Here is a 24314-nt window from a genome sequence, read left to right on the forward strand (position 1 = left end):
AAACGCGTTGCGGCTGTCACTGGACAGAGGACGTTTCGAAGTTTTATGTTTCCAGAGATACTGTACCACACACTCACCGTGAGTACTATGTGTTGCTCGAGAAACATCGAAACAGTAGTCCATTTCGTTCCAGAGACAACTCAACAGGCCCGTGTTTATTGAATTGAAAGCTTTAACAGTTCAGTTTCTCAGTTCTCGAAAAGTCGCTGTCGTCGATGGAACAAAAACTATGTCATTTATGTACCTCCACAGAAAAAAATAATCACAAGCTGGGAGGCCAGAAGCAGTGTACAAGATCTAATGGCCCACCTCTTCCAATCCAACTCTTTGGGATGCTGTTATTAAGATAACGCCTCACCCCAAGATGGTGCCCCCACCCCCGGTAGCTGAGTGGTCAGCGTGGCAGAATGTCAATCCTAAGTGCACGGGTTCCATTCCCATCTGGGTCGGATGTTTTCTTCGCTCAGGGACTAGGTGTTCTGTTGTTCTAATAATCATCATTTCATCCCCATCGATACGCAAGGCGCCGAAGGGACTTCCAATCGAAAGACTTGCACCCGGCGAACGGTCTACACGCCTGGAGGGCCTAGTCACACGAAATTTCCACTTTATCGCAAGATGAAAGTAAGGCGGGGCGCAGTTACGCATAAGAATGGAATCTTCGTGAAGTTCTTCAGCACGTCCAGATATGACATTCTTGCCAAAGTATCTTCCGCAAAAAAGGATGGTCCATAAACTTTGTGAACGGAAACGGCACAGAACACATGTCACACCGACAAGAACAATGTCACAATTCAGAAATGCAATTCTTGAGAAGACTCGATTTACGAGCTTGATTTTATGAGACCTACATTGAAGTAGCATAAGTTTCCTTTCAATTTCAAGTAAGCATAGTTGGCAGGAAATTTCATTATATTGTTCGTGCTCGTTGAAGCACTTCACATGTATTTATCAGTGATTAAAGTTGCTGTTGTTCGACTTGTGTCACTTTTCTTACAAGGGTGCGACATTCAGTTTCGGTGAATCTCTTTCATGTTCGACGACGGCGCCACAATTTTGAGACCCCACAGATTCATACATTATGGCGGTTTAATTTACCCAATAGTTGAAACGTCGATTCGTCGGAAAAGATGAGTCGTTCGAAAAAAGTGTCCTTGCCATATCCTGTGTAATTGAAATGGTAAATTCATACATCCTGTTACGGTTACCGGGCCGATACTACTGCAAAAACGGAGTCTTGTAAGGCTTCACACCCAGGCGTCGTTTGAGAACACATCTAACTATTATTTGAAGACTTTCGAGGGCTCCTCGTGAACGCATCTCGGACGCACTCCACATTTTCATTAGCTGTGCGTGGCCGATCAACGTTCTTCCCTTAGAATATGCAACTCAATTCCAAGAACTTTGTATGCTCTGATTGTGCAGAGGCGGCTTCTTACTGTACAGACGGCGGTATGCACGTAGCACTTAAACAGTGCATTGACTTCACGCAAATTCCAGCACATAAAACGATTTCCCTTTTGGAGTAGTCACCATATTGCTACAAACAAGCAACAGCGCGGCTGTCTCAGAATTTTGAACATGTTCAGTGTGTTTCTATCTGCCATAGATTTTCTGTACTAAAACATTGAAATGTTTGCTTTCTTTTTGAATCACCCGGTACAGTATATTGTTCATCACCAGCTATAAAAAAATAGCCAATATTTGGAGTGGTTTGTAGCCAAAATGTGCAAAGCCGGAGAACATTTTATGAATGTGAATCAGTCTGTTTCTCTATAGAAACTTTAAAATAACAAGATAACTGTAAAAGTTCTCCGTTTATGAGGCGTGCAAGATAACGAGGCCATGTAAACAATCAACTGTAAAATCATAAAAGTAATTTTATGTACAAAGTTATCGTGAACACCGCAGAATCCCTTCCCGGATATTTGTATGAAATGCCACATTTTTGGCTAACTCTAGCAATAATAACGCATTTTTCATATCGGCGTGTGTGTGTGTGGCTTGAGGTTTTTGGGCGCTAAACAGCGTGGTCATCAGCGCCCAGCATTTTTCATATCGAGCACTACCATGATGTGGAGGTAGTTTATATGCACCCCAACACAAAAAAAAACCGAACTCGTTAATGGTTGTTGGTGCATATTAAGAACAAATTTTCTAAAGATGTGCTGATGTGTTAGTAGGGTCCAGAACATATGTATGTGCTTATAGATAACGTGTACTGCCAAGAGGAAGGGGTTGTGCTTTATGGGCAACCTAAAAAAATGGTTGTTGAATTTTACTCACAAGATACTTTTTAAAGAGATAACAAATAAAACAAATTTATGGCAAATTTCGAAATTTTAAAATATAGAATAACTCGCTGGATTACAGTACTTCCAAAAGTTGGGTACAAAGTATCCCCCTTGTTATTTCGAGGGATAATCAAGCTTTAAGACCGTGGTTTCAACGTAACAGCTGTTCCACATAGTGTCCCCGCCCACTTCACCCCCCACCCCACCCCCACTCGAGTACAACGCACAGAGCGATTATACAACCACGTGAATCTGTCAGAAAAACCGATATTTCGTAAGCGGGTCAGCTCACGCGTCTCATTCATTTGAATGTCGGTTATCTCGTCACTACTGTGCACTTAGTTTTTTGTGGTAGCTTCACATGCATGATACCATGTCTTGTCAGACGTACAATTGTTTTCCAGAAAAAAAAGAATCCTCATTTTTAATTTCTAACAAGTCGCGGTAGGCGCCCACACGCTGCTTCTTTCTGTCGGGGAGGCAAGGTGTGAGATGCTAACTTCGCGCACAGTTTTCTTTTCTTCAAAACTTTCTGGAAAACGCCTTGAACACGTGATTTAGAGACGTTCAGTTCGTTGCTCCATCGTGATTTATGACACAACAATGTTGGCTCACTGCAGCCACACGTCCTCTGCTTAACGCTGCCTGATTACAACTGACTGGCTGAACGCACGTCAATTGTTTACAACTGATAGTTCAAGCTGACACCGCAGTTGCTGTGCTGATGTCGCTTAAACGCTAGGAACAGAATAAGTCTCCGAACTTTTGTGATGGGAGTGCATATGTATCTGTCAACGGTATAGCACAAACTACTTTAATTTCTCAGGAAAATCATAGTTGCAATCTTGGACAACAAGCATTCAGCAGAAATATCTCTGGAGTGAGAATTGCGTTCTGCGCATTGTGGAATTGTCACATGATCTCGGGACGACGCCGTTTGTTTAAGGACAAGTTACGTAAGCCGCCACTCGCGTCAACGTCAAGTCAAAACATTCCACAGTGTATTTTAAATGGCGGCATTCACACACGTCGTCGGAGGACCGCCACGTCAGGTTACGGCACGGCACGCCTAGGTTTCTAGAGAAGAATACTTTGTTAATATCGTCGTCTACTAACATCATAAGTTAACCTGTTTGCGCCGCGTTCATTCGTGCTATAATAGCGAATTTTGTCTTTTGCTTCTTCGTAATCTTTACTTTACAAATTGCAAACGTCCCATGATGACTTGGGTACCTTTTTCTGTTCAGTGTTCCTATACAGGCGAGGTCAGATATCTGAATGCGAAATATTACGCAGCTTTTACAATAACAGAATAGAACTGATGCCCAAAATGTATGTAAATAGGAACATAACCTGACGTAGTAGTTTCCATTACATAACATTTTTAGTGTAAAGGTTAACTTTAATGATTCGCTTGACTTAACAACTCTGGCCCCTATGGGGGTACATGGTATCCAGGAGAGCTCGTCACCCATCTCTGTCTTTGGCCAGTTACCTCAATCCCGCCCTGAACTTGCCAACTCCACTCGTTTCCCCTCCACCGTCCTCTTCCATGTACCTGGAGCCCTGCATCTCTTCTTGTTCCTTGGGGATTCCATTCCAGTGACTTGTTTTCGATTGCTCCATCTGGCTTTCTCAATGTGTACTCCAATCTCCACTTTTCACATACCTGTTCTATAGGTGTCTCTTTCTTTTTCTTCAGCGATCCTCATTACTTATTTTTCCTGGCCACCAGATACAGATTATGCGCTGGAGACACCTGTTTATGGAGCCCTGTAACTGTGATGTTATCCTGTTTCATACTTTCTAACTTTCACTAGCGTGTGTTAAAAGTACGTATTTTAGTTTTGCATGTGATGTTTCTGTTTCTCCACGTTGGATACAGTTGTATGAAGGCAAACTTCTTTAAATGGGTTCTTCGCATCTGCTCCACCTCCAGTCACCACATTACCCAGGTACAGGAATGAATTGGCACTCTCCACTTGCAGCTCCACTGCAAGCAGCGGAACTTCTACGTTCCCAGAGTTTATTCTCATTTCCTTTGTTTTACCAATGTTTATCGTGAGCCCCGCAATCTCTGCTTCTTTTATTTCAGTGAGTTTAATTTAGCTTTCATATCTGTCAGGTTTGAGCTAATGAAACCTTACCGTCTGCAAAATCCAAATCCTCCAGATGCTCAAGGATCCCCCACTGAATTCCTCGTCTCCTGTCCGCTGTGAATCTTTTCATAACTGAGCCAAGGACGAGCAGGAAGAGCGTTGGAGACAAAATACAGCCCTGCCCGAGTTCCGGTTGTTACCTCTATTAGATCTGTGAGATTTCCTTTGTGGAGCACACAACATTTGTAGTCATCAGACAGATTTCTGAAGAAGTTCAGAATCTTTTGCGGTATACCATACTCCCGTAGCAACTGTCATAGCACTTGATGTTACACAGAATCGAAGGCCCTTTCAAAATCAATGAGTATCAGGTACAAGGTTAACTAGAACTCTTTGCTTTGCTCTGAATGATCCTATGTGTATTAATAAGAGATGTGATGTCCAAAGTGTATTTAAATAAGAACCTAATCTGCGGAAGCAATTTCCTTTACATAATATTTTATATGAAAAGGTTAACTTTAATGTAGGAGAAACATGTTGTTATTTATGGTGTTATTACTTATGCAAGAAAAAACGTAATCTACAAGGTAAACAGCTTCCATTTATTCCTTTACAGCTATTGTTTGATGTGTTTGTAATTACATATATTCCTTAGCAAATAAATGTCGATATTTTGAAATGTTGTTTCACTTCTCAGCACTCTACCAACCAAAAATCATCAATAGCATACATTATGAAATTTGCATTGGCCATTAATAAACTTCGTCGTTGTTAGTTCCTCAATTCCATACTATACTTTGATATTTTGTAATACGGAAGGTGACTTATAATGTCACTTTCGACGTTCGGTACTGCGCTAAGCGAAGCTACGTGACGTGACATGACGGAGGGTGTAAACACACGCTGACGTGAAGGTGCCGTGACGTGACGCCCGTTCATTTTGCTCTTCAAAGCTAACAGCCTCGTTTATTCCAGGTATCAAACTCAAATTGGTATGATCTCTACAAAATTTTTATACTAGATCCAAAACGCCTATGAAGGGAATCTGTCTGTATTGACGATATAATGACATTCAAAATTTATAGGACGCATTATAGACAAACGTGCGTCGTCGTAAAATCACGTCACCAATGCTCCAATGTTCGTCGACAACTCCAAAGAATCTGCTCTGCGCATCTGAATGCTCATTCCAGAGATATCTCTACTCCGAGAAGGAAACCTTTCCTCAACGGCGATTCGGCGTAGATCCTTCTGAGTGGTTGGAGGGTCACTTCGTCCATAAACCGCTCTTTTCAATCTATCATAGGCACGTTTGATAGGGCTCATGTCTGGATAACATGCTAGCCACTCTAGTAGAGCGATGTCGTTATCCTGAAGGAATCATTCACAAGATGTGCAGGATGGGGGCGCGATTTGCAGCATCGGTCGGAGGATGGCATTCACGTATCGTGTAGCCATTACGGCTCCTTCCATGACCACCAGCGGCGTACGTCGGCCCCATATAACGCCACCGCAAAACAGTAGGAACCTCCACCTTGCTGCACTCGCTGGACAGTGTGTATAAAGCGTTCAGCCTCACCGTGTTGAGTCTAAACACGTCTCCGACGATTGTCTGGTTGAAGGCATATGCGACACTCATCGATGAAGAAAACATGATGCCAGTGCTGAGTGGTCCATTCGGCATGTTGTTGGGCCCATCTGTACCACGCTGCATGTTGTCGTGTTTGCAAAGATGGACCTCGCCATGGAAGTCGAGAGTGAAGTTGCGCGTCATGCAGCCTATTCCGCATAGTTCGAGTCGTAACACGACGTCCTGTGGCTGCACGGAAAGCATTATTCAACATGGTGGCGTTGCTGTCAGATTTCTTCGGAGCCATAATCCGTAGGTAGCGGTCATCCTCTGCAATAGTAGCTCTTGGGCGGCCTGAGCGAGGCATTTCATCGACTGTTCCTGTATCTCTGTATCTCCTCCATGTCCGAACAACATAGCCCGCATCTCGTGGTCGTGCGGTAGCGTTCTCGCTTCCCACGCCCGGGTTCCCGGGTTCGATTCCCGGCGGGCTCAGGGATTTTCTCTGCCTCGTGATGGCTGGGTGTTGTGTGCTGTCCTTAGGTTAGTTAGGTTTAAGTAGTTCTAAGTTCTAGGGGACTGATGTCCATAGATGTTAAGTCCCATTGTGCTCAGAGCCATTTTTGACCCGAACAACATTGCTTTGGTTCACTCCGAGACGCCTGGACACTTCCCTTGTTGAGAGCCCTTCCTGATACAAAGTCACAATGCGGACGATCTAGAACCGTGGTATTGACTGTCTATGCATGGTTGAACTACATACAACACGAGCCGTGTACCTCCTTCCTGGTGGAATGACTGGAAATGATCGCTTGTTAGAGCCCCTCCGTCTAATAGGCAGTGCTCCTGCATGGTTATTTACATCTTTGGGCAGGTTTAGTGACATCTCTGAACAGGGAAAGAGGCTGTGTTTGTGATACCATATCCACAGTCAACGTCTATCTTCAAGAGTTCTGGGAACCGGGGTGATGCCCAACTTTTTTTATGTGTGTATATAATTTAGTGTCTAGGACGCTCGCTGGAAGAGATAAGTGTATGTGAGTATCGACTTGTTTTTATCTTATTTGTGATGGTAACAATATCAGTCTCATCACATTTTATGAAGATACACTGGGTACCATATTTGTTCAAATGGCTCTGAGCACTATGGTCATCAGTCCTCCAAAACTTAGAACTACTTAAACCTAACTAACCTAAGACACAACACACATCCATACCCGAGGCAGGATTAGAACCAGCGACCGTAGCCGTTGCGCGGTTCCGGACTGAAGTGCCTAGAACCGCTCGACCACCGCAGCCGGCCATATTTGTTCCTGAGACTGCCTCACAGATGGACTTACATTGATATATGAAGCTGGTGATATCAATATTGACCACAGAGAGTCCTGAGGACCGAAGGATGCATATAAAAGCTATTTGCTAGATATGGACATTTGTCTTTGGAAACTAGTTCAATGGTGACAGGTCCTTCCTGGGAACTGTTCATTTTTACCCATTCACCATTCGTTCTTTTACCTAATTATATAACGCTGTATGGATTTTAAAAAGATTCATACTGGGTAATCGAACACGGGCAGTTTTTATCTAATTATGTAACACTGTATGGATTTAAAAAAAAGTTATACTGGGTAATTGAACAGGGGCAGTTCATTTTAGTATCGCAGCGAATGCCACAACATTTTTTTGATAAATGATTCAGGATAAAATTGGTGCTAGTCAGTACCTGTTACTTCTTATGCCTTACATCAGATACTGAATTAATGCATGTGTCTGTGTGGTGATTCCATCATATGCCTGCATATATTGCGTGCTGCCTGCTTTGAACATTTTTCTTTTTCCCTTGATTCAAGTAAGGTTACTCTTGCAATAGTAACACCCACATTAGCAAACCGTTCTTCGGTAGGTTTTTCATCCTCTGGGACGTTGAAACCACTACCTAGTGCAACCCTTCCCAGTTTCTAAACGTAGAAAATAATTTTAGGAAGTTTTTTGGGAAACGAGACTGCTGTGGCCTGTTGTGGGGTTGTGAACCACTGAGGGCTAATGCAGGGCGAAGCCTCTCCGTCGTTTCTAGGTTCCCGGTTCAAAACACTATACAAACACACACACCTTTTGGCAGAAAACCAGAGCACTGCAGACATTCACAGGCGCTTACAGGATGTATACGGAGACCTGACAGTGATCAAAAGCACGGTGAGTGGGTGCGGGAAGCGTCTCTCATCATAACAACACGATCCCGCAAACCTGCTCTGTCGTCCTGGTGCTGCACAGCCGCACACAGCTGTGCTACCCTCAGGAAACTTGTTCGTCGCCACGAAAATGAAAACAAACTTCTCCTTCTCCATGATAATGCACGGCTTCATACAAATGTGTGCATCCGAGACGATCTCACGAAACTCCGTTTGCTGTTTATACTCACCCACCCTACAGTCCGGATCTCGCACCTTCCGACTTCCGCCTCTTTGCTCCAATAAACTGTGCACTCCACGAGAAGCAGTAAATGGATGATGATGAGGTTACTGATGCAGCAAGACGTTGGCTACGACGTCGACCAGTAGAGTGGTACTATGCGGGCTTGCAGGCCCTACCAGTAAGGTGGCGTATGGCCGTCGCATTGAACACAAGTTCTGTTAAAAATAAGTTTTTTTAGCCAGAACAGAACCGAATAATAAGATGTACTAGAAACCTGAATAAAACCAACCTAATTTCAGAAAGAAAGTGTCGCATTTTCTTACTTAACGTCCACAGAACAATGCGAACTGAACGACGGGACGATTATTGTTAGCATTCCTCACGTATCCAACTAAATGACACAGCTTTTGCTGTGGGACATCGTGAAATGTTATTCCCTATCGAACGACCCACCTCTAAATACAAGAAACATTAAACAAGTATTGCAACACATTTTTCTCGATCACTTTCGGTTGAAATAATGCAGACATTGTTGTGGGATATCATGGAATATTCCTGTTTCAGAGCCTGCAGTTTCATTAATGTTACCGTATCTGAATGTTACATCACCTGAATTACGAAGTATAATTATCCAGTATACATACACTAAAGAGCCAAAGAAACTGGTACACCTGCCTAATACCGTGTAGGGCCCCCGCGAGCATGCAGAAGTCCCACAACATGACGTGACACGGACTCGATTACAGTCTGAATTAGCGCTGCAAGTAACTGACACCATGAACTCTGCAGGGCAGTGCATAAATCCGTAAGAGTACCGTACGAGGGGGGACGGAGGGGTGCAGATTTCTTCTGAACAGTACCTTGCAGAGCGTCCCAGATATGCTGAATAATGTTCATTTCTTGGAGTTTGGTGGCCAGTGGAAGTGTGTAAACTCAGAAGAGTGTTCCTGGAACCACTGTGTAACTACTCTAGACGTGTGGGGTGGCGCATTTTCCTGCTGCAATTGCCCTAGTCCGTTGGAATGCGCAATGGACATGAATGGATGCTGGCGATCAGAAAGGATGCTTAAGTATGTGTCACTTGTCAAAGTCGTGTCTAGGTGCATCAGGTGTCCCATAGCAACGCAGCACCACACGGCCGACACCGTTACACAGCCTCCATCAGCTTGAACAGTCCCCTGCTGACATGCAGGGTCCATGAGTTCATAAGGTTGTCTCCATACCCTTACACGTCCATCCGCTCGACACTATTTGAAACGAGAGGCGTCCCACCAGTCATCAACAGTCCAATGTCGGTGTTGACGGGCCCAGGCGAGGCGTAAAGCTTTGTGTCGTGCAGGCATCAAGCGTACCGGAGTTGGCCTTCCGCTTCGAAAGTTCATATCGATGATGTTTCGATGAATGATTCGCGTGCTGACACTGGTTGATGGCACAGCATTGAAATCTGCAGCAATTTACGGAAGGACTGTACTTACCTCACGTTGAAGGAATCTCATCACTCGTCGTTGGTCCTGTTCCTGCAGGATCTTTTACCGGCCGCAGCGATGTAGAATTTGATGTTTTACCGGAATCCTGATATTCACAGTACACTCGTGATATAGTCGTACGGGGCAATCCCCAATTCATCGCTAACATCGGAAATGTTATGTCCAAAAATGGTTCAAATGGCTCTGAGCACTATGGGACTTCACATCTGTGGTCATCAGTCCCCTAGAACTTAGAACTACTTAAACCTAACTAACCTAAGGACATCACACACATCCAGGCCCGAGGCAGGATTCGAACCTGCGACCGTAGCGGTCACGCGGTTCCAGACTGAAGCGCCGAGAACCGCACGGCCATATCGGCCGGCTGTTATGTCCCATCACTCGTCCGCCGACTATAACACCACGCTCAAACTCACTCTCATCTTGATAACCTGCCATTGTAGCTGCAGTAACCGGTCTAACAACCGAACCGTGGCCGACGGCAGCACCGTATTCTGCCTGTTTACATATCTCTGCATTCGAATACGCATGCCTATACCAGTTTCTTTGCCGCTTCTGTGTAAAGTGGTTGTCATTGAGCAAGTGTGCATGTGTCCGTCAGCAGTTTAGTACAAACAATTTCAGTTTTTATGGATAACCGCAGGTGCACTCTTGGAGAACAACGAACATTTTTTCCTCTTTGTGCTATCTTCCGATTGAAACAATGCAACATGTAAGCAGAATGTAATTATTGAAGACACAAGCATTCTTGCACATGTAATTCATGTTTGCACATTTGTTAGGCAACAAATGAAGACGGACTTTCCATAGAAACTGATTACGACGTGTTGATTGTATTGCCACACTATCGTAAATGAAATATTAAATGGCTAGAAATTCTTTTTTGCACAATTAGCAAAGGTAAATACTTCCGCGAATAATAAACATTCAAATAATGGAACGTATACTTCCCTCCAAAAAATTGGACTACGTGCTGATGTAGTGGCTGGAAGTGGAAGGCCAGCTTTTCGTCATCTCTGGTATGAATCCAAATAAATCTCAATCGCACGGAGTGGAGGGCGCTGTTGATGGGCGGGAGAAAGAGTCCGGAGGCAGGAATATTTGATGGGGCTGCTCGATACTCGGTAATCTAATATCGGGGTTCCGCAGCGCTGGTAACGCATCGCGACTCGAAAGTCGTTTTAAGAAAAAAAATTTCTTCGCTCATGTGACATTTTTTGCGCGACACTGAATATTTTCTGATTGGATCCGATTCTCATATTTGAACTTTCAGACGGCGTCGATATTCATGAATTTGCGTAATAATATTGTAATACATGTCAGTCTGATATCTCAGCGACAACTGCAGGATAATTAACGCAATCCTACAGTGGTTTCTTATCTGGCTGGTGCAAACAGATAGTATACATAACGATAATGTTGAAGCTGTATATGTAGATCTACTGTCCCCTGGACGTAAATTTTTATATAGCTTGCTAGTAGTTACAGTAATTGCCTGTTCCAACTTCAATCTTCCGTTTGCTTGTGTAGCATACGACAGTGGATGACTGTGACCTGTTTAAACACTGCTGCGTCCTGCTTGCAGTGGTAATTGCTCATCCCAAAAGAAAGTTCGGCTTTCGCTTCCCATACTGCAGCTCAATAAAATCAGTTTTCTATCAAAGGTGATAATTTGGAATGCTATGAGTCGACTTAAAATGCTTTTGCACGGTTACATTCGACCTAAGACTTTTCTAACGGAAGTAACCTTAGTCCGAATTCTACATGGGTATCCGATGATTAGTCTGACAGGTCATTCTTGTAAATTGTTGACCAGAATAATATGTAGAAGATTAGAACTAAACGTTGAAGTTATGCACTCCACTCCCTCTTCAGGCCACGAGTGGCCGACCGGGACCATCCGAACGCCGTGTCATCCGCGGTGGACGATGCGGATAGGATGGGCGTGAGGTCAGCACACCGATCTCCCGGTCGTAAGATGGTATTCTTGACTGAAGCCGCTACTATTCGGTCGAGTAGCTCCTCAATTGGCATCACGAGGCTGAGTGCGCCCCGAAAAATGGCAACAGCGCATGGCGGCCTGGATGGTCACCCATCCAAGTGCCGACTACGCCCGACAGCGCTTAACTTCGGTGATCTCACGGGAACCGGTGTATTCACTACGGTAAGGCCGTTGCCTGAAGTTATGCGGTAAGAATATTATTTAGATATGAGGAAGGTAAAAGGAACAAATATCAGTTATAATATTACGCTACCTCCTGGAAGACAGATTGGAGCATTTGTAGATATAGGGAAAACTTTCAACAAAGGTAGGAGGAATAAGATGTTCAGAATCCCTACAATATTGCGCCTAATAAATGACTTAGCCACAGCCTCAATAGTTGTTTCCAGAATGAATTTGAGGTGAAGGTCCCAGGTTCAAGTCCGGATATGACACAAGTTCCAGTATGGCAAACAATTCCTATCTCTCCGGAAGTATAAATTCAGTGCTCACACCGCTTAATGATTAAGATGCACTGTGGAAAATGTCTCTCAGACTGTGATTCAGACATTTTTCCGCAATATCATTTCTCGTTTCTCCAGGTGCGCTGGTCACGTGAGGTATGCCGAACTGTTGTGGAGTTCGTGGTGTAAGAGAAGACGTACTAGAGGATGTCAAACTTTGTGGCGGGCTGTCCGCCGTAAGTAGACATCTGAGTCTGTAGAGGCTGTGCCTGCGAAAATCAGAAGTCTCAGTATCGAGTCTTACTCCGGCACACAATTTTGATCTTCCAGGAACTTCTAGCTCTAGTGATATGTAGATGTTAATGTGGAAGCTAGAAAGAAGTTCCTGGAAGTGTATGCTTGCATCATAGCATTGTATGAAGTGAAACTAGACTATGGAATATCAGGACAAGAAGAAACTGTGGTACTATCAAAGGATGTTAAAACTTCAGGTGACAGATAAAGTATGAAATGAAGAAGGGCTACAGAAATGGATGATACGGAAGGCTAATAAAAATATTTACCAGGAGGGACAGGTCATGGAACAATTACAATAGCACCAAGGATGAACTACCCTGGGGCTGAAAGCGCGATTAGATGGAGAAAAATAACGAATACAGGAAAAGATTACAATATGGAAAACAGACAGTAGAAGGTGCTGATTGTAATAATGAACACAGGGCTAATTTAGAACATGGGAAGCAAATGGTATAGGATGTTGGGGGAAATAGTGACGTAAAGATGAAACCATTGGTTAAAGGTACAAATAGATGGAAAATAGAATTAAACCAGTCAAAAGCCTGTCGTCAACAAAGAAGACATAAGATTTCCGAGACATGCTGAAGTCTAGGGAATATAATACCTTCCTATGTGAATTATGAAAGAGAAAAGTTCATCGATTCTATTTACAAAAGACTCCAGGTGAAGATCCTATGTGCTTATTCATTTGGCGTAAATTAGGTTTATGACATTTCGATGCGACAAACATATTTAGATTTATCTACGGATTTAGGTCTCTCATTTTCACTGTGGATGTTTACTGATCCTTGAACTTAAGTGAAAATTTCAGTAGTGTAACTTCACCACAAAATTCTTTCACATTTAATCTACCCACAAAACAGAAAAATTCCTAAACTTCTCAACGGTAAGAAATTACAGTTATGTCGTTCACATTCAGTGTAACGTCCCAACAAAAAAATAAATTCAGTAACGTGGTGATAATACAATGTAACTAACCTCTCAATTAAATTGTCACTTACTTATAACTTTTCAATAATTGACTGTGAATTTAATCTGGTAAATTTTGGACGTCAGCAGTGCTGCGTCATGGCCCTGAAAGATCATTCTGAATAAAAAAGAGAAAAATTGTTACCTCAATGAAGTCGCCGGATAACGAATATATATCTGCTCTCAAAATAATGTTTTCTGGCCCAGCCCTGTGCAATGCTGGCCGATAGATTTGTCATTTATGAAAGGAAGCAACTGATTTTTCTTTTGCAACAGTCGGGATGATCATGGATGGGAGAAATTAGTAAATTCTTTAAACTGAAATGAATGGTTGTTAAAAGTTACTTTTTATGAGAAAGATCATTATTACGAGATTTTTAAAACATTTACATGGGACTTGTGATGACACTACTACATATGCGCGAGGCTGCTTTTTACCTTGTACAATAATTCTCAGGCTCCGGCATCGCTGCACAGCGACCGGCCCAGCCAACACAATACACCAGACCAGACCAGAGCAGACTGCAGACTAGCAACAACTTACTGCTACAGCTACACAGTTTGTACTGCAGTCAACACTGCTCTCTGGTCAGAGATTCTGTTATACCTTGCATATCGCAGGCAGCGCATGAGCAATACATCGAAATTACATCTGCTTGGACCTCTTACATAACCCTCCACTGGGGGGGGGGGCAAAAATTTGGCAGCGATGGTGAGTCAATTGGACTTGCCATGAGCAACAAATTTTCTATAATCTACTTAATTAACTAAGTCTACAATCATAGAGTATATACACACACACACACACACACACACACACTCACACACACACACACACACACACACACACACATATATATATATATATATATATATATATATATATATATATATATAAAGTGCAAAACATGAAATGATATAGAGTGCACATGCACTGAGTACAGAACATATCAAGAAATGACAAAATGTATACGCAATGAGCACAACACATATTAACAAATGACATAAAGTGCACATGGACTGTATATATTTTTTACCATCTTACAAGAACTAGGATAGGAAAGGGAAGGCTTGCATCATGGTTGTAGCACAGTGGGTAGCACGTAGCTGCACTGAAAGTCCATATCTTTGTACAGAAGCACAACACCAAATGAGACAACCTGAAGTTCTCTTCCCTGAAGTATTAATCAGTGTAGCCAAGACACTGAAATGTCGTATTAATATTCAATGTTATCATTTTCTTAGTACATTAGATACACCAAACAGTGGGACCATAATAACATCTCCATCGTTCAAGGTGGTGGACAGCATGATGTGTCAACACCACATTCTTGTAGAATCCATACTCTTTCACCAACGTAGAATTAGTGCAAAAACCAAATATAGTGCTCCATGATCATGAGGACGGACAGGACAAACGGATATTGCAGTAATATCTGGTAATTAGGTCAGAATGTGAAGGACATTAAGTCTTATGCTAGTCATCATTGAGAATTACACTAGTCTATCAACCGATTTGAGTAATTGTTGGCACTCATTGCCTAGTTACTAAATATTTCTGTACTATGTATGGAGTATTACAGAACATTATTCATAAGTCATCTGATGATAGTAAATATTGGCACTCATTGGCCAGTTACAAACCCTTTTTATGATTTATTCAGAAGTGATCATTCATAACAAGAGTTAATTAACGGCATAGCATTTACATAATTCATCTAATTATAGTAATCATTGGCATTCATTGGCCAGTTACAAACCATTTTTATGCATAATTCAGAAGTCATCATTCAAAACAGGAGCTAATGAGTGTAGCATCAAGCTACTGGTATTCATATATGATATCACGTGAGTGACATAAGACAAATTTAAAATATAAGAAACAGTGGCATTTATTGGCCAGTTACTAAACATATAGCAAGTATTGAATTTTACAAAACATTTTTCATCATTCAAGTGACATACTACATATTTAAAATAATTATTGGCACTCATTGGCCAGTTACAAAGTATTCATATCGTTTTATAAAACATTATTCAGCATTATTCAGAAATCATCATTCAAGTGACATAACAAAAATATTATTTACAGAAATTATTGGCATTGCATTTATGTATTATTACAAACCATACTTCAGTATTACTCAGAACTCATCATTCAAATGACATAGGAAATATTTGAAATGTAACATACTGTAACTATTACTCAAGGTCTGTGGTCCAATAGTACATAGATATAACGGATTCAATACATCTGAGAAATTTGCATTATATTTAGAACTAGAAATATGTCTTAAAATAGTAGCATTATTTGGTTGTATACTGGTAATAGCTGGGACTGGTAATTTTTATTGTTGGTAGCAATGCATTGCGTTGGGATCGATAATTAATTGCTGGGGCTTCAAAATATTTGCTTTTGACTTATTGCTGGATATAAGTATTAGTAACTTCATTCGTCATGAGTCAGCTGTAGCAAGGTTATGAAACAAGTAGAGTATATGTGATAACATTCATGAATGACACACACAAATGTTTAAAAAAATGCAAGTACTAGATCAGGTTTAATGACTAACTGCTTATAGCACATTAATTTCATGAATAGCTTCTCCTAGAAAAAATACGAAATGGATTATTGAGCTGAAAGAAGAAATGCATATTATGCTGAAAATTAGTGAACTTCGAATTAACAGGTAATGAAACTTGTACTCAATATGTATGTACTCTAGCTGTTCTTTCGAAAACATTCAGTCATTATACCATGCGACACAAGACATACTGTCAAAACGAACTGCAGCAAATACTTAAATAACTACATAGCATTTCTTAACTAACAGTAAATATATAAACTTCATCATTATCCTCATCTGCAAAGAAAAATTTCATTATTCATATTACCATAACTTCATTACTATCATCACTTGCAAAGAAAAACCTCATTATTCATATTAGCATATTCTTCATATAATTATTCATCATCATTTATTACCATCTGCAAAAAAGACCATTATTCATTATTCATATTACCATTTACTTCATACAACTATTCATAGTATAGAGTTTCTTATTTCTAACATATTTCATCACTAAAACAAAGATGTGTAGTTCTGTCTGACAGCCTGCATCAATCGCCTCGTATTCTGAAAGAAAAATAATTAGTTAAGACTGCTGTCATACAATGTGTATAGTATATTATTGTTAATGCTTGTTAATTCTGATCCATTTACTCTTCATGACATGGTATTGCATTTTCTTTGGTTCATTCCGAAGGTGAAATTCCCATTTCATAGTAATCCACTGTGGTTTGTTTAATTTATTTCTTTTAACCGTTATTGCTTTCTGAAAATGATGAATAAGGATTAATATCTTGCATTTAAATCATATACTCATTAAATAAAACTTGTTTCTAGTGATATAATTAAGCATACAGCATAGCATGACACAAAACGTATTGTCAAAAACATAGACAGTTTTCAAGTGCAAAAAAAAAAAAAAAATGTACACAGAGTATCATAATGTAGTAGCAAAATAAAAATGTAAAATAGTCAAGATATTGAGATGTCATAAGGAAAAATGTCAAAGTCAACTGGTGTTTGTTACATCTTAAACATTTCATAGTGCATACAGACAAAACAGGAAAACAATCATACATACACGAAAAATGAAAAATGTGCACGGTCTGATGTGTAACGACAAGAAAAGCGACCTACTAACCTTACCTTGCCGGGCACTTGCCAAGAAAAAATATGACAATCATCAGTAAGTTATCACATAGATAGAATTGCATAAGTGGTCATATAAAAATCAGGAAATGGCATTACAGTGTGATAAATCATAAAGTATGTTCATTCAATAAAGGGTTTAATATTGGAGACATGGTGATTGCCCTTGCTTTTTCTGGTTCTCAAAGTTTCGACGTGTTCTACATTGGGGTGAGGAATGCTGCGAATTCGATATGGACCTGCGTATAGAAGCTCAAATTTACTGCATCTACTCTTTCCTCTGTTGGATACAAAATGTGTGCGTGCTAATATCTTTTGTCCAATGTGAAAGACACGGCGTGTAAAAACATGTTTTTGCTGTCTTCTTCGGCGCTCTGCGGCACGTTTGATGTTGTTGAGTGCAATGTCAATTATTTCATGGTGTCGTAGTCGACGAGAGGTAGGAAAGGATACTAATTCTTTAATTTTGTTACGTGGTTCAACATTTTTCAGTGTAACAGTCGGAGATAGCATAGTAGATTCATTTGGTATGGAGTTAATTACATCCTGGAACGACAGTATGTGTGTATCCCAATTAATATGTTTTTTATGGCAGTATATTCTACATAGTTTACCAATTTCTTTCATTAGACGTTCACAAGGGTTCGAAGAAGCGTGATACCTGGATATATAGATCGGAGAAATGTTTCTTGCTCGTAACATACGTGTCCATATAGCAGATCGAAACTTGGTCCATTGTCGGAAATTACTTTCAATGTCATGAAATAAAAAATGTTTTACAAATGCATTCGAAATCGATTTAGCAGTAGCTTTGCGTAACGGAGTGAAGGTTACAAATTTTGAAGTGAGTTCAACAGCGACAAAGATGTAGCAAAAACGTCTATTAGTTCTGGGAATCGGACCAAAAATGTCTACAGAGGCCATGTGTCTCAATTTACCAGCTACAATGGCATGTAGCGGAGGAATATGTGAAGTCGTGTCTGACTTAGTTTTCTGGCAGATTTTACATGACGCTAAAACTCGTCTGTATTACCGTCTTCTTCAATTTTCTGAAAAGTGTGTACGCCTAAAGCTGTGTAAGAACTGTCGGTGGCAATGGAAAAATTTCTAGTAAGATCTGGATGTGATAAAAGTGGTGCATTCAACAAAGCTTGTTTCAGATTGACAAATTCAGACTGTGTTTGGCTATCCCACGACCAAATAGTGTTTTTACCTGTCAATTGACATAATCTACGGGTGTCTAAAGCAGAGTAATGAATAAATTTACGAAAAAAGTTAATTAATCCCAGAAAGCTGCGTAATTATTTCTTCGTCGTAGGAACAGTAATGACGCGTAAAGCTTGAAGTTTTTCCGGGTCAGGCGCAATGCCTTCTGCTGAAATTACATGTCCAAGAAATTTTATAGAAGTTTTGCCAAAGTGCGATTTGCTAAGATTAACTGTGAGTCCTTGTGCACGAAAAGTTTGTAACAGTTGTTCAAGAATCAGGTTGTGTTGAGACCAGTTAGCTTCTGCAATAAGAATGTCGTCTACATACGTTGTGATTCTGTCTTTAAATTCTGTCGGAAGTATACTATTCAAACCGCGAATAAATGCTGCTGAAGAAATAGTTAAACCGAACGGTAATTTGCAAAATTGATAATAGTCACCGAAACAGAGAAAAGCTGTGTACTTTCTGCAGTTCGGATGGAGCTGAATTTGCCAAAATCCCGATTTCAAATCTAACGTGGAATAAATAGCAGTACCATGATATTTCTGTAGAAATTCTTCTAGTGTTTGAGGGCGATCTGTTTCATTAATAATAATGTCATTGATGTGACGCGAATCAAGTACGAGGCGAAGTGAACCATCCTTTTTCTTAACAATATGGAGCGGGTTTATGTACGGCCTAACTGCCGGTTCATTAATTCCTTGGTGAAGCATAGCTTGCAATTCTTTCTTCACTTGTTCTCTGTAAATATACGGAATGGGATAATGTTTGGCTTTAAACTGAAATGAATGGTTGTTAAAAGTTACTTTTTATGAGAAAGATCATTATTACGAGATTTTTAAAACATTTACATGCGACTTGAGATGACATTACTACATATGCGCGAGGCTGCTTTTTACCTTGTACAATAATACTCAGTCTCCGGCATCGCTGCACAGCGACCGGCCCAGCCAACACGATACACCAGACCAGACCAGAGCAGACTGCAGACTAGCAACAACTTACTGCTACAGCTACACAGTTCGTACTGCAGTCAGCACTGCTCTCTGGTCAGAGATTCTCTTATACCTTGCATATCGCAGGCAGCGCATGAACAATACATCGAAATTACATCTGCTCGGACCTCTTACAAGACATTAGTGTAAGTGCACTGCATGTCACAAACAGAAATGCTTTTTATTTTACTCCGGTTCGGATTATTGCTCTTCATTTTCTTTAGTGTGTGTCTTTTCAATTACGTGCCCGCTGTGTCTGGCTGGAATAAGAAGCTTTTTGGTTGGTTCTCATCTCCCCAAAGTGTAGAAAACGTTCAGCACCCTAGATCGCATTCCATACAGCAGTATTTAAGACAAGCGGTTTCGACAGACTTTGCTGTCATTTTCATGTATTGAAAATCTTTTTTTGTGAAACGTATTCATACGTTGAACCACGCGTCAAGTTGTCAAGTGAATGAAAATCAGCACAATATAAAACGTTTGCCGTGGAGTTTTGCTCAAGGTATTTTGTTTTCAGATCTTTTGGTTGTGAGAAACTTTTTATAATGTGCCGATTTTTATCCACTTGACAACCTGACGTGAGGTCAAGTTTAAAATGAACACGTTCACAACGAAAAGATTTTAAGACCTGATGATGACAGCAAAGTCCGTCAACACCGGTTGTCTTAAATAAACAAGAATTTTATGCGATCTATGCCACTCAATGTTCTTTAGCATTTAAACACAGTTCGCTCCCTCGGTACCCTCAAACTGAGAAAATTCAATCCATAAAGTATTTTTGTTTCATAATAGAATACGGACAAAATCGTCTCAGCCGCGGGGAAACAACACAGGACCAATCTGAAGGACAATTCTTCTTTAGCAGCCGGGAGGAGCTTTTCATTGACCCCACACACAGTTCACCAAACGGTGATCACAGTTTATTTTACCCCGATTTAGTTTTACCGTTTGAAGATTTATTCTTAAGCAGATTTGCGACCACCTGGTTGTCATATTAATTAGATGGAACCATTTATGACAGAACTCGTGCGAGACTGAAATATAATAAAATGTTTTAAAAAACGATCACTGTATTTTTAGAGTGCTTCCATGCCTGAGGTTGTGTCCTGTGCGCCGATCCTTTCCTTTAATGTTGTGTCATAAATTCCCTTCGTCCACATTTCGTTTTACTACATCTCTATCAGTTATCCGATTTACTCATCTGATCTTCAGCATCAGTCACCGTTTCACTTTGCTTTTAGTTGTTGAACTCCTTAACCTTACATCAGCTTTTATTCTATTTGGTTGCATAGTTAGTAATTTTGTCAGATTTGTTTTTTTACGCATTGTTCTCCTCCGCCCAATTATACGCTAAATTTACTCAGTACAGGCAAAAATATGGTATTAAATTGTTCAGCGCGTTGTGTTGTTTAGAATGATGTTGAAAATGGTTGTTCTGGTTTGCATGTGCAAGGTATTTCAAAAAGATTCATGTGATTTCAGCCGACTATATCGTTTGCATGAATGAGGACAGATAAGTGACACGGATTGAATCTTACATTTAGGATTACAACCCAATTTTTTTAAAAGGACGATCCAGTTTTACAGTTTTATTTGTTTAGCCTGATCTTCTTAGGGCCATCAGGCCCTGTGTTACATCGGATCAGGGTTTCACATGTACATGTACCTTTCTTTACATCATATTTACCTACGATATTAGAATTTCAATATGACAACTAGTACTGAGTGTCTTTAGAGAAAAAGTGAGAAAATAATACTGACTATGAACTAATAAAGATAACTCTGGCAGTACTTCTACCACTGCAGTTGCTGCAACTGAGAATGATAATGGCAATAATAATAATAATAATAATAATAATAATAATAATAATGGCAATAATTACAATAATGATAGTGGCAGATATAAAAATAATTTCGGTAATTCTTTTCCTCACATGCATGTTCAATTGACTACTATTACAGTGACTTTTATAAAGAAAGTTATCATTTTGCTTTCACAAATGCATGCTTCTGCGGACACGAGTGACATCAAGACGATAGTTAGCTTCGTGCCATACTGTAGCGAGCGTCTCTGAAGAAGTGCAATTATAGTTGGTGTACGCGTTGTCAGTAGAAGGGTTGGCACGCAAATGGATTCTTTCACAACCCTCCACAAAAGACATTAAACTATAGCTACAGATAATGTGTTACTGGAGGCCAATGATGCAACGTCCGATACGTTAGATCTTTGTTGACGCAATTCGTACTATAAGAAATTTTCCTTCTTTCTACGTTTAATTTCTTTACCTTAAAAGTTTTTATTCTTCACGGCCATATAAGCTTTCATTCTGTTACACAGGACGAGGAACATTGGGTGTCATAAATAGTATTATATATTCTGAGAGCTAGTAATATGGACAAAAAAGACATGAATCTGCAGTAAACGTGGTCTGTAGAATGTGTAGCTCAAGAGCAATGAACAGCTGTTCATCTTCGTTATGCTGACACCGCTCTCGAAATATGGAGTAGTTTTTGTTTAACAACCTGCATATGTTTCTTTGCAGGTATGCGACTGAATATTAATAATTTCGAGTAATTATTAATACTAAAAACGGCGCGGTATGCAAAATCTTCTACATATTGGCGGATTATAGCTTCCATTCTTGAGATAACTGCTAACGGCGACGAGTAGGCGAATGAGTCTTATCCGTGTGAATGGAATACCATAACTAATTATCTCTGTTAATTGTATCCGTCTTAGGAAACTGAGAAGAAAAAGAATCCACAAATGAATAATCACTAATATATTCATTCACGTCTGTTGCCTACGTACTCTTGGGGTGTATTTCCTCATTGCTAATACCTTAATTTCTTTAAAAATTAATGACTTGTTTCATAACCTTGTTGGAGGTGAAGAATGAGATGGTAGTACGAAATGCTCTTCACACGGAGGTGCCAGTGTGGCAGTGTTCCGTCCACTTGGAAAAAATAGAGTTATCGACATGCTTGGCAATCGTGAGAAAAGCTAGCTCTCCAGAAAATTGAGGGTCTTGATTCGTTCAACCGCCTTTTCAGAAAAGAACGACTCATAACTCTCTTCACGGGAAACGGGGCAAAACACTTGATTCTTTGAGGAGTCTTTCTTCGTAACGGCTACGAGATTCACTTTTGCACTTAAATGGAACTTAGCTTCGTTACCCAGCACTAGACGGAAAAGAAAATCTTAACTTCCATGTTCACGAGTAGAATTATTCTATGAAGCTCTGCATATTGTTGCTTATAATCGTGTTGAAGGGCTCTGTGTAATCCAGTCCATTAGCTCGAGGACCTGACCTCTGTGCACTGGGTACGAAAATTCTCTCTACATTCAGAATTACTACATCGAAGCGAAACTGGGATCTCCGCAGAAATATGCAACCAGAGATATAATTCTACAGACACTACCGAATGCTTTCAGCTGTGGGAGGTGAAGCCCTACACTATCGACGAAAATCACAGTACACACTTGTAAGCGAATTTCACATGTTCAAACGGAAAACACAAAATGCCTTTTGTTGCATTAGTATCACCACTTTCATCAGACGTTCATTTAGTATTTTTTATTAATGGCTGGTTTACACAAAATATGCTACTTAGAAACTAAAACAAACTGTAAGACTTTTTTAAGCTTCTTCACTAGCATTGCCGTTTAAGTTTTGCCTTCGATCTGCGAGAGTGTTTTTTAAATACTGTGTACCTTAAATGCGAGGGAAGAAGGATTTCAATAGCCCCATGCCTGAGAGCAAGGTAGGAATGTTGAGTTTAAGCTTGTACCTAGGCCAAATTCTAATGTGACCTATCTTCCAGATGCGCAGAATCTCCACTGTGTGTAGTATGTAGTTGGATGATCAGAAAGGACCATCTGTAACAGGCTATCTGCAGGCTACAGACCAATGTTCATTTCCAAGGAGTGAAGGCAACTGCTCACGGAGTTTAGCGTAATCTGTACAGTCATCTTGTGCATTTGGTGTACGAATGTTTGTTGCAGCTTTGTAGACATTCAGTTTTGATTCACAGTACTTGTAATACTTAGTTAATAAATGTCAATTCATTTTTCTGCACTGTATTTACGTAATTATCGTTCCAACTACTGGTGTAAATTAGTGAGAGATAAAATGATTTATAATGCACAAAAGCTTGTATATGTGTTCACCAGCTCTCAGATATGATTAATACGCTAGCAGCAGTACTTTGGCAATCAGAAATGAGGCAGAGATTGTGTTAGGTTCACGCATGGGTCGAGTAATCACATAAAATGTCGGAATAATAACTACGCTGAAACTTATAATCTGGTAATTTTCTAAATGGTTGTAAACAATTTAGAACTGTTGTGCGCTTTTATTACAAAACCTACGGAAAAGAATGATTTGACTAATAGAGAAGGAATGTTAACGAGGTATCGGGTTTTGTTAGGGAAGGAAATAACTACAGGTATAGAAATAATTGTAGATTTAAGACAATGTAGATTAAACTTCAGTTTTAAATGGTAATTACCGCATATTCTTTGCCTGCTACAGTTTACTTTTCTTAGTCAGTTTATCATACACGTCTCTGGATTTCAGCGCCGTTTTACCTCATTATTGAATTCTTAGGTGTACATCGACAATTAATGGTGGTAGTGGCACTCTTCGAAATTGAATTCATGTTGGTAGCACCACGGTAGCTACTCTTCCATTATAGGTCGTGTGCTGACTTATGCCATCTTCCATTATTTAATACAGACGCCCCCTCTCACATTGTTTTAGTATCTTGCTGTATGCGGGATTGAAATGTGCCTCATTTGTAGAGGTTTTTTTAGAG

General features: G+C 40.3%; 1 protein-coding gene and 1 pseudogene across 1 annotated transcript in view; one reads left to right on the forward strand and one right to left on the reverse strand.

The window, feature by feature from the left end:
- Window positions 1-364: 364 nt before the first annotated feature.
- Window positions 365-24314, forward strand: part of LOC126152731 (Down syndrome cell adhesion molecule-like protein Dscam2) — a gene marked incomplete at its 3' end in the record, with an annotated part of 175216 nt that continues 151266 nt past the window's right edge. The window contains exon 1 of the mRNA XM_049916025.1: window positions 365-393. Within this exon, the coding sequence (XP_049771982.1) occupies window positions 365-393 (29 nt within the window). The remainder of the gene's footprint in view (window positions 394-24314) is intronic.
- On the reverse strand, window positions 11923-12040 carry LOC126163442 (5S ribosomal RNA; annotated as a pseudogene).

Source organism: Schistocerca cancellata, chromosome 2 (assembly GCF_023864275.1).
Source record: "Schistocerca cancellata isolate TAMUIC-IGC-003103 chromosome 2, iqSchCanc2.1, whole genome shotgun sequence".
NCBI lineage: Eukaryota > Metazoa > Arthropoda > Insecta > Orthoptera > Acrididae > Schistocerca > Schistocerca cancellata.